This window comes from Pocillopora damicornis, chromosome 5 (genome assembly GCF_964200805.1).
Source record: "Pocillopora damicornis chromosome 5, jaPocDami1.2, whole genome shotgun sequence".
Classification (NCBI taxonomy): domain Eukaryota; kingdom Metazoa; phylum Cnidaria; class Anthozoa; order Scleractinia; family Pocilloporidae; genus Pocillopora; species Pocillopora damicornis.
The window spans coordinates 17,722,714-17,735,599 of NC_142674.1; the positions used below are offsets into that span (position 1 = coordinate 17,722,714).

A 12,886-nucleotide genomic window follows, 5' to 3' on the forward strand; every position below is an offset into this window, starting at 1 on the left:
CTAAATTCTGGTAAAGTGTTCTATTTTTTTTTCGACAAGTGAGTACTGTAATCGTTGAACGTTGAAGACTTGAAGAGAAATTTCATACCCCGCCCATCGATTATTCTCTATTTCACTCACCTTGGCGCGGATATCGCCATGGCCCTTATAAAACTGCACTCTTATTCTAAATCCCCAGTACCTCAGCTGGAATTTTTTGACCCATGCTTCTCTTTTACTCTGTTTTCCTTGAGTAGCTAAACCAGTGACCCAGGTCAGCTCGTTTCCCAAATTAACCTGCAACCATTGATTTCTATGGTCCAGCAAAGGTACCCAGGACTTTGGCTTCTTTTTGTACTGATAGTGCAGTCTTGCAAAGCCAACGCGAGAAGAATTGTCTTTTTCCGAGGATGAAATAAGCTGATGTTCTCGTATTGCACCACTTTGCATCCCAAGAGGCCTGTGACACTCTGTTGTTAGAAAAAAAGTGTTCTATTCGAATATCAGAGTAAACATATGTCATAAAAAGTAATAGAGATCTTCAAATGTTCTTTGTCAAATGTAGGGTGATAGCATTTTTTAATGAAACATTCACTATTCAGCAAGTCAAAAATTTTCTGTGCCACAATCAATCCCAATGTGCGAGATTTCTAACTGTCTGTTAGAAGTTTGGTGCGTTAGCCCTTCGTCAGAGTCTGTCGGTCTGCCAGGCTATCAATCTTAATAAGCTGGTCTGATTGGCGGTCAGCCTTTTAGGCAGTGGTTTTTTCAACCTGCCATTCTGTCGGTCTGTTTTATTTTTCCTTATTCGTTCCATTCATTCATTTGCCTGTCTCCTCGTTATTTCTTTCAATCATTAAGATGTCTTGCTAGAAATATATTATCGTTGTAATGCCAGAGAACGACTGATGATTTTAATATGCGATATATTGGTCAAAATAAAATTCGATTACGTTTTGTGCTACAGTCATTCCCAGTGTACCACATAAGACACATGCACTTGAAGCCATCTGGCGTATTCGTGCAGTTTCCATCGTTCTGACAGGGGTTTGAAGAACAGAAGTCTGCATAACATAGAAACACGAAAGAAAATTAACGTTAAATCTTCCTCACACAACTAAAGCAATTGGGAGCTCAATAAGAAGTCACAAATTTGCAATTTCGTCGTGAAATCTACATTTTGAACTTCCTCTTGCCTTCTCAAATGTGTTGACATTGTGTGTGGCTGTTATATAAATATAGAGAATAATACATGGGCGTGCGTAGATATGGAATTTCTCTTCGAGTGTTTAACTCGATAGCTCACGAGTGAGCGCAGCTAACGAGTGAGATGTCGAGTTGAACACTCGAAGAGAAATTCCATATCTACGCGCGCCCATGTATTATTCTCTATATTTATATAACCCTAAGCATCAGCACTGCACTGATGAGGCCCAGAAGGCCGAAACAGTACTGTCTGCAGTTATATATATATATATATATATATATATATATATATATATATATATATATATATATATAACTGCAGACAGTACTGGTGGCTTTATTGCCTCACCTCCATCCTAGCATCAGCACTGCACTGATGAGGCCCAGAAGGCCGAAACAGTACTGTCTGCAGTTAGATATAGCTCTTTGGCATATAAAGCTTTGCTTTCATGTCCAAATGGAGCACTCTACTAGGATGAGTCATTGCTGCTAGCATTATGCATGCTCACTAGTTTTTCTAGTTTGAGCACTCTGGCATGGCTTAAGTGATCCCACATGTGTGAGATCGCTTGGGGTGGCTTTATTGCCTCACCTCCATCCTAGCATCAGCACTGCACTGATGAGGCCCAGAAGGCCGAAACAGTACTGTCTGCAGTTAGTTATATATATATATATATATATATATATATATATATATATATATATATAGGAAGTTTGCGAGTCGATTTTCGCGTGGAACAGTGCTCAATACGTTGAAGCAGAGCAGAATAAATATTATGAGGGGAAAAAAGGACGTAACTACGTTTCTACGTTACGTCCTTTTTTCCCCTCATAATATTTATATATATATATATATATATATATAACTGCAGACAGTACTGTTTCGGCCTTCTGGGCCTCATCAGTGCAGTGCTGATGCTAGGATGGAGGTAAGACCATATAGCCACCCCAAGTGATCTCACATATGTGGGATCATCTAAGCCATGCCAGAGTGCTCAAACTAGAAAAACTAGTGAAAAAAAAACTATATATATATATATATATATATATATATATAAATATATATATATATATAGGGAGTCTGCAAGTCGATTTTCGCGTGGAACAGTGCTCAATACGTTGAAGCAGAGCAGAATAAATATTATGAGAGGAAAAAAGGAGGCAACTACATTTTCCCGACAAGCCTGTTTCGTGAATCACTTCACTCTTAAGCGATTCACGAAACAGACTTGTCGGGAAAATGTAGTTGCCTCCTTTTTTCCTCTCATAATATTTATATATATATATATATATGTATATTATGTATGTAGACACATATATTTGGGGAGGCAGGGCAGGTTACAACTTCTTCACCCCCTCCTTCCCATGCACACTAAAAAGAGCTTTTAAAAAGATATTTAAGAGGAAAAAGATGAGAGATTTAACAGTCATTGCAACTCCATGGTACCTGGACTAGCAATGACAGGAATGAAGAAAAGCTCCTTGCAAACGGTTGATATATCAACGTATCTAACATGAGACAAAAGGGTTGCAGAGGGTTACTATTACTTCCAACAGTAAATTTATGCTCCATTGACATTGAGAAAATTGTATTGTCTACTCCACTGTTTCCTTAAATCTTCGGCCCTACCCTGCAAAGTGGCACACAGAGAACCATTGTACATCGGTGGACATTTACAAGTGTAGGATCCACTAGGGTCACTACTGCAGGTGCCATTATTCAGGCATGGATTGCTCGAACAGGGATCTGTACAACATAAATAAAATTCGACAATAGTGAGCCATGAAAATAGAAAAAATTACAATTACCAATAGTTTTAAAAGCTTTTATCTCAAACGAATCAGAAAAGTTGAAATATCATCAATGATGAAGACAGCGGAGCAGGGTACATAGGTTTGAATTATTCTTGCTTTCCGTTGGCTTGTCAGTCAGCTAGCTAGAGAGTTATTCAGTAAGTCAGTCACTCATGATCAAAGATTCTATCACTCGGTCAGCGGGTTTTTCTCTCTATTTGCCTGTCAGTCATTCAAACAATATCTGGGTCAGTCAGTCGGAGTCAGTAAGTCAATGAGTCTGTGGGTCAGTCAGTCAGTAAGTTAATGGAAGAGTCAGCCAGCCAGTAAATCAGTAAGTCAGTGATTTAGTAAGTCAGTGATTCAGTAAGTGAGTGAGTCAGTGAGTCAGTGAGTCAGTGAGTCAGTGAGTCAGTGAGTCAGTGAGTCAGTGAGTCAGTGAGTCAGTGAGTCAGTGAGTCAGTGAGTCAGTGAGTCAGTGAGTCAGTGAGTCAGTGAGTCAGTGAGTCAGTGAGTCAGTGAGTCAGTGAGTCAGTGAGTCAGTGAGTCAGTGAGTCAGTGAGTCAGTGAGTCAGTGAGTCAGTGAGTCAGTGAGTCAGTGAGTCAGTGAGTCAGTGAGTCAGTGAGTCAGTGAGTCAGTGAGTCAGTGAGTCAGTGAGTCAGTGAGTCAGTGAGTCAGTGAGTCAGTGAGTCAGTGAGTCAGTGAGTCAGTGAGTCAGTGAGTCAGTGAGTCAGTGAGTCAGTGAGTCAGTGAGTCAGTGAGTCAGTGAGTCAGTGAGTCAGTGAGTCAGTGAGTCAGTGAGTCAGTGAGTCAGTGTATCAATCAGTAAGTTTGTGACTTTAGCATAGTGAGTCTTCCTTTTTGATTCCATGTTATGCTTCACATCAGATGCTAGATAATTAGTTTTATAATAGATTAGAAAAAAGTTTAGCTGTTGAGCATTAACCAAGTGGCTTTCATCCAAAGCTTTAGGTTTAAATTGGAAACTGGCAACTTTTGCTCGTTATTGATGAAGACAAAGGGAAAATAAGCTTGAATCTTTAATTACCACTGCAACCGTATAACTCCATCCTCATTGCTATTCTATTGTGCCACTCCTTCACTACAAAGCGAAAGGTATGTGCTCTGATAATGGGGCTCAATTTGTGTCTGACAATACCATTACGGTCTGTATTTCCTTGGAACACCTAAAATTGGTAAGATATAACAAGAAAAGAAAAGAAAACTTCTGAAACGTAAAATACTTCCAATACTGCTACTACTTCTATTACTACTACTTCTACTTCTCCTTCTACTACTACTTCTACTACTACTACTACTACTACTACTACTACTACTAGTACTACTACTATTACTACTACTACTACTACTACTACTACTACCACTACTTCTATTACTACTACTACTACGACTACTATTACTACTACTACTACTACTATTACTACTACTACTATTACCACTACTACTACTTCTATTACTACTACTTCTACTTCTATTACTACTACTTCTATTACCACTACTACTACTTCTATTACTACTACTTCTACTTCTCCTTCTACTACTACTTCTACTACTACTACTACTACTACTACTACTACTAGTACTACTACTATTACTACTACTACTACTACTACCACTACTTCTATTACTACTACTACTACGACTACTCTTACTACTACTACTACTACTATTACTACTACTACTATTACCACTACTTCTACTTCTATTACTACTACTTCTATTACCACTACTACTACTTCTATTACTACTACTTCTACTTCTCCTTCTACTACTACTTCTACTACTACTACTACTAGTACTACTACTATTACTACTACTACCACTACTATTACTACTACTACTATTACTACCACTACTTCTTTTACTACTACAACTACTACAACTACCATTACTACTGCTACTTTTATTAATACTACTACTACTTCTACTATCACTACTACTACTACCACTACTACTACCACTATTACTACTACTATTACTACTACTACTACTACTACTACTACTAATATTACTACTACTACTAATATTACTACTACTACTAATATTACTACTACTACTACTACTTTTATTACTACTACTACTACTATTACTACTATTACTACTACTACTACTATTACTACTACTACAACTACTATTACTACTACTACTTTTATTACTACTACTACTTCTACTATTACTACTATTACTACTGCTACTATTACTACTACTACTACTACTATTACTACTACTACTTTGATTATTACTACTACTACTACTATTACTACCACTACTACTATTACTACTACTATTACTACTACTACTTCCATTACTACTACTACTACTACTACTTCTACTACTATTACTACTACTACTACTATTACTACTACTACTACTATTACTATTACTACTACTACTACTATTACTACTACTACTACTACTATTAGAACTATTACTATTGCTGCTACTACTATTACTACTACTACTACTATTACTACTACTACTACTACTATTACTATTACTACTACTACTACTATTACTACTACTACTACTACTATTAGAACTATTACTATTGCTGCTACTACTATTACTACTACTACAACTATTACTACTACTACTATTAGTACTATTACTATTGCTACTACTACTATTACTACTACTACTACTATTACTACTACTACTATTAATACTACTATTATTACTACTACTACTACTACTACTATTACTACTACTACTATTACTACTAATACTACTATCACTACTACTACTATTACTACTTTTACTACTACCACTACTACTATTACTATTACTACTTCTACTATTACTACTGCTATTAATATTACTACTACTACTACTAATATTACTACTACTTCTACTACTACTACTACTACTACTACTACTACCACTACTATTACTTCTTCTTCTTCCTTCTTTTTAGCACTACGACTATTACTACTACATCTACTGCTCTTTCTACTACTACTACTTTTAGTACTACTACAACTGCTACTTGTTTTACTACCACTTCTACGTATCCCACTGCTGCTGCTGCTGCCACTGCTACTATTACTGCTGCTATTACTACCCCCACTACTCAATGAATATTATGTGAGTGATCTTCCCACTAATGAACACTGAATAAAGCCTGAAAATGTTTTAGGCCTGTACGGGAGCTTTACTAGATTAGCTAACAAGTCATTTGTTTGTTTGATTGTTAACTGCAAACACGATAAAAAGTTACAGTCAACCGCCATAAAACGCCATACTCAATCTCGGAATTATTTTCATTTCAGCCATTGAAGTCCAATTAGCACTACTCAATATGCCGTTAATTTTCCCGCCAAAATTCAAATGTTATTTTCAGCATTCAAGTTTTCTTTTCAACCTTATCCAAATTCAGCTGCTATTTTCAAGTTTTATCATCAGCAGTCGAGTTACCTTTAAACCATATGCAACATTCAAGTGTTACGAATATGTAGGCAATCCCCGCAGTTATGAACACTACTTAAGTAGTAGTGAAAATAAGGCCTGAAAAAATCAGGCTCGTACGGGATTTGAGCCCGTGACCTCTGCGATACTGGTGCCGCGTTCTACCAACTGAGCTAACAAGACAACTGGGAGCTGGTTATTATGTTGGTTCCCATAAACCCTCAAGTGTTAATTTCAACAATGAAATTTTTTTTTTAAACATTGTCTTCAATTTTAGATACAAAAACCTTTCTTTTCATTCAAATTCGTTCCTTATTGTCATCAATTAGAGTTCAAACACACCTAAAAAGATCAACGTTTAAGTTTTTACATTAGCAATCAACTATTCTCTTTAATTCCTGAGTCAAGTCTTTGCATCAACATTGAAGTCTTCGTTTGAAGAATGGGTAATAAATTATTCGCTCAAATTTAAGTTTGCTTCAACCTTCTAGACGATTCGCAAAAAAATGTGACTTCTTATAGAAGTGTTACCAAGCTTCTGCCACTTTAAAGAGTTGTATCGCTCAAAGCTTGTATCGTACTCACCTTATCAAAAATTCCCCCTGTCTCTTTGTAATTGTGCCAATTCGAATTCTTGTATCTTAAATAGTATTTTTTGACCCACTCATCAGCGTCTTCTCTTCCTTGTGTCGCTATAGCTGTCAGAACAGTGTCAGTTGCATCGAAAACAATTTGCAAATACTGTGCGAGAGCTAGGGCACCAGCGACCCAACCTCCGCTGTAGTTCCCTTGCTCTGTTAGGTTCAGCCTGGCCAAGCTTGCTCCGGTGTAAGAATTCAAAGTCGAACTTGCTCTGAGTCTGATATCTGGGATTGCCCCACTTTGCATGCCCAGGGCATTAGTGCAATCTAAATTTTTTTCAAAAGGTGAGAAACCAAAATATGAGCCAACAGGCCAAGCCATTCTAGTAGCTGTACAAGATGTAAAACCAAATCCAAAATAATCACTAAAGGGCATAAACCAGAACTTCTCAATAAACATAACTATAGGAACTCATGACCAATCAAAGTCGAACACTTTCAATAGATAGATGAATGAATCAATGGCATAGAGAAACAGTGAGACGTAAAAGATGCTGGATGGTTTGCCATAAGAATTAAGAGAACAAATGGCTCTACTATCTCTCTTTCTAGATATAGACTAAAAGCATTTTTGCTTTCGCAATTCTCCTCTAGTAATCACAATTTTCTGTGTTTTTCTTTTGTTTTTCAGAATGCGTTCAGTGTTTCCGCTTATTTTTATTATCATTATTTGTCTCTTTTATATTCCCTATGTGTCGTTAATAATAGTCCACACATGATTGCTGTAATTTTAGTCTCATTTAGAGGAGGGAAGGGGGGAGGGAGAAGCTGATAGTCATAAGCCCCATGGTTTCAAAAGAACCTTCCAGGAAAAATTTTATCAAGTAATTCATATATAAATTTTTGAATGTTTGCTATTGGAAACTTTTTTTAATGCATATCAACCTTAAGGTTTTTACCTTCATAGCTGTTTACATCACAGTTGTCGCCAGAGTATCCAAACATACAACTGCAGGTATAAGGATTGGAGTCGTTGTTGCAGGTACCACCATTCGAACAAGGATTGGGTGAGCATGGATCCTCTGAGGGAGGCATCATCGGAGGCTGAGGCCCTGACGGAGGGGCTGTAATAAAACATTTTAAAGTCATTATAAACGGGTAGGTCAAGTGTAGGGAATGTGACACCTAGATGAAACAGTCCACAAACTTGAACATTCCACAGAACATTACTCTAATTCCGCAAAACATTACTCTAATTCCACAGAACATTACTCTAATTCCACAGAACATTACTCTAATACTAAGTTAGACTTGTGATGTAACTATCTAACAAAAATTTAGAACTAACTGTCACAAACATGACAAACCCAAATGTTGCTTTAAATTTGAAAGAGGTCTCTATCGTTACCCAATCAGCGCACCGCGTCGGGTTGGATCAAGAAAAATAAGTCGCAGCTTTTAGTGAATGACAGAATCTCCCCTTTCACACCAAAAATATAACAGAACTCGGCTAATATAGCCATAGTACCCTCACGCTCAATTAATAACACATATATATAACATGATGGACTTAATTTGAGTCGAAGTAGTCATAGATTTTACCATCCACACATTCAGATTGCGTTCCATTATTCTTCAAAACGCACAGTTTCCCGTTCGGACATTTATCCCAAGAGCATTTATCGTCCGCTGAAAAAGAAGATGATTTTTTTTCTTTTTTCAAGTTGTGATTGTATGCGATTTCCTAAGCTCGACAATTTCTTGCAAGCATCTCTGAAAGACATACAACAACGGGCAAGTCATCGCGAATTATTAACGTAGTTTGGACTATATTTCAATGGGAATGATACATAACTAGATAAGTCCCAAACCTATGGCATTTTTTCCCATAGAGATATCTCGTAAAAGCCTAGCGAAACATATCATTTTCGCTTCACGTTAGGGCAAATAATCGTCGACCAGAAATGGCCGCAAGAAAGTTCATGAACTGTGTCCAGTTTACATCGCGAGACAGTTATGATTAACTGGTTATTATTTTTGCCGTTTATGACTGAAACAAGGTCGTTCAAGCACCAATACAAATAAGTCCCCACGTCTCAAAGAAAAAACAAACCAAAAACAAAACAGAAAGAAAAAGCGGTTTATCAAGTGTCCTTTCTCTCCACAAATTGTAAGGTGCAGGAATCCTTAAAGATGAAGCAATTCCAGCATATTTAAACGAACAATCTAAACTTTAAAAGCCGTAAAAAAGGTATCAACTAGCTGTAGCTTTGTGGTGTGTATAGCAATAACGCTTCGTGAAACGTCACGAAACTTGAACCATGCGTAGTAAGCGGGATGACACAAGCAAGAACTTTCTGGACGGCTTAGTCAAAAAAGTGAGCAAAACAGCAAGCCGAAGAGGAAGAATTGAAAATGAGAAAGGAATATACAAATACCAAAAAATTTAAATCTGTTTCTAAAGCGTGTTAGCTAAACTAAATTCTATCTCACCCAGTACACAGGGCAGCACAACTTACCAATACCATTTGTACAGTAACGCCATCCTTTGCCGCCGCAGCTCCTTATCATAAACAGATCGTATAAATAGAATTCGCCGCAGTTCATTACAGCAAGGCTCTTTCTAGAAAAGCAATTGTTATTTTCTCTAGCCACACAGAGCGTAAGGTTAAGTTCGCCGACAGCGTATGACGGATGATTATCTACAAGGTAAGCTCGAGAGCCTGCATTACAAGTACCCCACGGAGGGAGACTGGACGCCAGGGCATTCCCTGCTTCTCCAGAAACTCGGAACCAACCCCACTTTCCGTCTAAGTCAGTGGCATCACACTTATTTAAATTTGTTTGCCTTGAACGATCACTTTCATTCAAAAACTTGTAAGTTCCTTCGCAAGGATTACCTGGAAAAGAAAGAAGAAGTGAAGATCTTGCAAGCAAATTTATCCATTCCGCCTATTTTCCATATGGGCCCGATTCTCGCATCAATCCAATTTAAGAGGAAATTGCCAATCATGAGTTTCACGAAATTTGCTCCAAAGGACATTTCGTAACTGAATTCTTAAATGTTCAAATAGAGCCGACTTATTTTCTGAACTGATCCCAATTTCTAACAGATCAAATGTGATCAATGAATATGTTTCCATCTAAGTAAAAAATTTGCAGATAAGCAAACAAATTAACAAAGTTCCGTTTAGTTAATTTGGTGCTGATTTTCATTAACCAAATTTTTAGACCGGTGGACTTTGTAAAGATTAAAGAGCTCAGCTGGAACCTACCACTCAATTAAACGCCCCACTTCTTTAAAAAACAACGACGGAGTTATCTTCTCGGTATATACCTTATCTGCGATCCATATGGTATGCAATTCTGATCGTTCATTGTTTTAAATGACCTACACATCCTTTGAAATCACATGGAATCACTTCTAACAATTTAAGTGCCATTTTGATACGTGATATCATGCATTCATACATCAGTATGTATGGACTCGGCTTACGCACGATTGGCAAGCTTTGAATTTTAAACGCAAGAGCTCCGTTGAAAAGTTTGTTTTTTTCTGTTCTTTGTTTTCATCGAAAGGATTCGTTTCTGAGTCTTCTGCATAGCCGAGTGGAATAAAATTTGAAGAACTAGCAATTTTAACGTAGATTTTTAGCGCTTTTTCAGCGTAGTTACTTTCAGTGCAGATGCATTGCAGGTGATGTATATAAATAACTCTTCAAGTGCGTGTTGCGTTTTCATATTTCTATAGAAAGTGATATTTAGCTACCATAACTGATGAGAGCTTTTAAAAAAATAATATCTTGAACATCTGAAAATTTCAGTTTTCTCTTGATCACAATTCGTCTAACATCGACTTTCACCTGCTCTCTCTTTCATTCGTCTTCCCTAACTTCCCTCGTTTTCTTGTAGATCAGAGAATTTGATTTATATCCCATACTTAAACTAAGATTTCTCGGCTTTAATTACGGCTATATCCTGATGAATTTAGTTTCAGTCCAGATGTCTATGATCTTATCCAAATATTTTGGAATAAAAAATAAATTTTGGTCCAGTAGAAATACCTTTGACACACATGAATGGCGAGAGCATCCATGCAAATCCGAGTAAACTCCAAAGTAGTGTCATCAGCATCTGCTAAGGCAAGAAATAAACAATATCAACTTCTGAAGTTACTGGAATCCGAAAGCATTTTTTTCATAGAATATCTCACTTGGATTGGCTTCTCCATGACCTCTGCATTTGGCTGGTTTTAAGATGAAGCAGTTTGAATCAATAGAAAATCAATTTGTTGACCTACTTTTTAGCCTATCAAGGTGATAGTGTAGTGTTTATATTAGCTTAGTACTGAATAAATAAGTAAAAAGAAAGGTCAAAGAGCAATTTCAAATAGAAGTAGAGAGTGACTTGAAAACCATTGCAATGTTTAAAGGTTGTGTGGACCTAAGCATTTTACAACGATATATGTCAAGTTAATTTGACGTTTATTTCGAATAGTTTTTGCATTTATCAAGCCTAAAATATATTAACAGAATTGAAAACAAGTCATATTAACAGAAATGCAAAAAACCTGTTTCTGACTTATATTTCGCAATTCCCTGGTTGCTAGCGTAATGGCATTGTTCCCCCACATATTTACAAAACCTCTTGGTGTCTGTTTTATAAAGCAATTCTTGATCACCCCACGCATGAAGTTTGCTTGCATAAGTAAGCATAGTTTTATGTCACAAAGTACGAAAGCTATCGTAAAATTCAGTAATTCAACATAACTACATCGGAGAGTCATTGAAGAATGGGAGGTTATTTTCAGGTTCGTTTAACAGGCTACCGCATAATTTATTGTAGACTGTTGTGGAAGTTTCTGAATTTTTAAGCAAGATGCGTTAATATTCATAGAAACTGTTAAGTTGTTTGTGAAACGTGAGAAAAAAGATCGATATCTTCCAATAGAGAAAATCAGCGTGTTTCCAAAAATTATGAAAGCAATCCAAACCTCTTCTTACGGTTGGCTGTATTTGGTTTTCTTGAGAAGTAATTATATAAAAAAAAAATCGACCAATGTTAGTCATTGCATATTGAATTTGTCCTGATGAAAATGATATGCACAGCAAGACCAAACCATTTACCCACATAGATGCAAACACTTTTGTAAACTGCACTTGAAATAAGAACTTTTTCAAAGTGGGAAGGGAAGATCAACATGATAAGCTGTTAGACGAAAAATTTCCACTTGATCCTAATTTCTTTAGCGTAAGCATTACAGGCAAACTTTAAATTTGCAGTTAATCCAATTACCTCACAGCATGCATGACAGCTACACAAGTCAAAATAAATATAAAAAAAGGAAGATATTTATTAACATTTTTTAATCCTGCGCTTGTGTGATGAAGTTGAGGTGTAACTGGGGTACTTTTACTCAAGGAATATATCGCACTTTCTAGCGGTTTACCGGCGTTACCCTACGTTAGATATTGGGAGAACACCTTTCTCGCGTCTTCCCCCGGGGAAGGGGAATGGGGAGAGAAACATTCCCCCCTCTAAACCGATAGAAATTGCGGTAAAATGTTTCATAAGATAAACTTCAATGTTCTATGGGTTAATCGGTGCAATAAACGAAAGTTTTGTGACCAATCCGAACGCTCGTAGAATCTTAGTCATTTTATAAACGTGAGTAGGAGGTACGTATTTATTTCTAACAACAATGTGGTGGTGAAGGAGGTGGGTCTTCCCGGCCACACTCCTCCAGTTAGTGTGTATAAAGGTAATAGATTTAATAAAAGATAAAGAAATATTTAGTGAATGAAGCAATATATGGATGAATAAATGTAAGCACCTGCAATGATGAGAAATAATATCAAAGCGGTAGCAGACCCTATTTAGCAGAATAAAACATAGTGAA

General features: G+C 36.8%; 2 protein-coding genes across 2 annotated transcripts; both read right to left on the reverse strand.

Annotated features, from left to right (window-relative positions):
- LOC149045722 (EGF-like repeat and discoidin I-like domain-containing protein 3) lies at positions 1–8,136 on the reverse strand. The gene is made up of 6 exons (XM_089205951.1): positions 7,947–8,136; positions 6,992–7,377; positions 4,029–4,167; positions 2,816–2,932; positions 933–1,043; positions 1–449 (listed from the first exon to the last, which is right to left on the reverse strand). Exons 1-6 carry the CDS (start codon positions 8,134–8,136, stop codon positions 1–3), a joined length of 1,392 nt encoding a protein of 463 aa, XP_089062077.1.
- On the reverse strand, positions 7,947–11,308 carry LOC149045723 (uromodulin-like). Its single transcript, XM_089206098.1, has 3 exons — positions 11,201–11,308; positions 11,052–11,121; positions 7,947–9,887 (listed from the first exon to the last, which is right to left on the reverse strand). Exons 1-3 carry the CDS (start codon positions 11,216–11,218, stop codon positions 9,472–9,474), a joined length of 504 nt encoding a protein of 167 aa, XP_089062224.1. The 5' UTR covers positions 11,219–11,308; the 3' UTR covers positions 7,947–9,471.
- Between the last annotated feature and the right edge of the window lie 1,578 nt (positions 11,309–12,886).

Coding starts and splice junctions, on each gene's coding strand:
- LOC149045722 (XM_089205951.1), bottom strand. CDS start 8,136: ATGACTTTAAAATGTTTTATTACAGCCCCTCCGTCAGGGCCTCAGCCT. Junction 7,378..7,946: donor TGATGTAAACAGCTATGAAG/GTAAAAACCTTA, acceptor CATCTTGTACAG/CTACTAGAATGGCTTGGCCT. Junction 450..932: donor GAATGACTGTAGCACAAAAC/GTAATCGAATTT, acceptor TTCTAACAACAG/AGTGTCACAGGCCTCTTGGG.
- LOC149045723 (XM_089206098.1), bottom strand. Junction 9,888..11,051: donor GCCATTCATGTGTGTCAAAG/GTATTTCTACTG, acceptor TTTCTTTTCCAG/GTAATCCTTGCGAAGGAACT.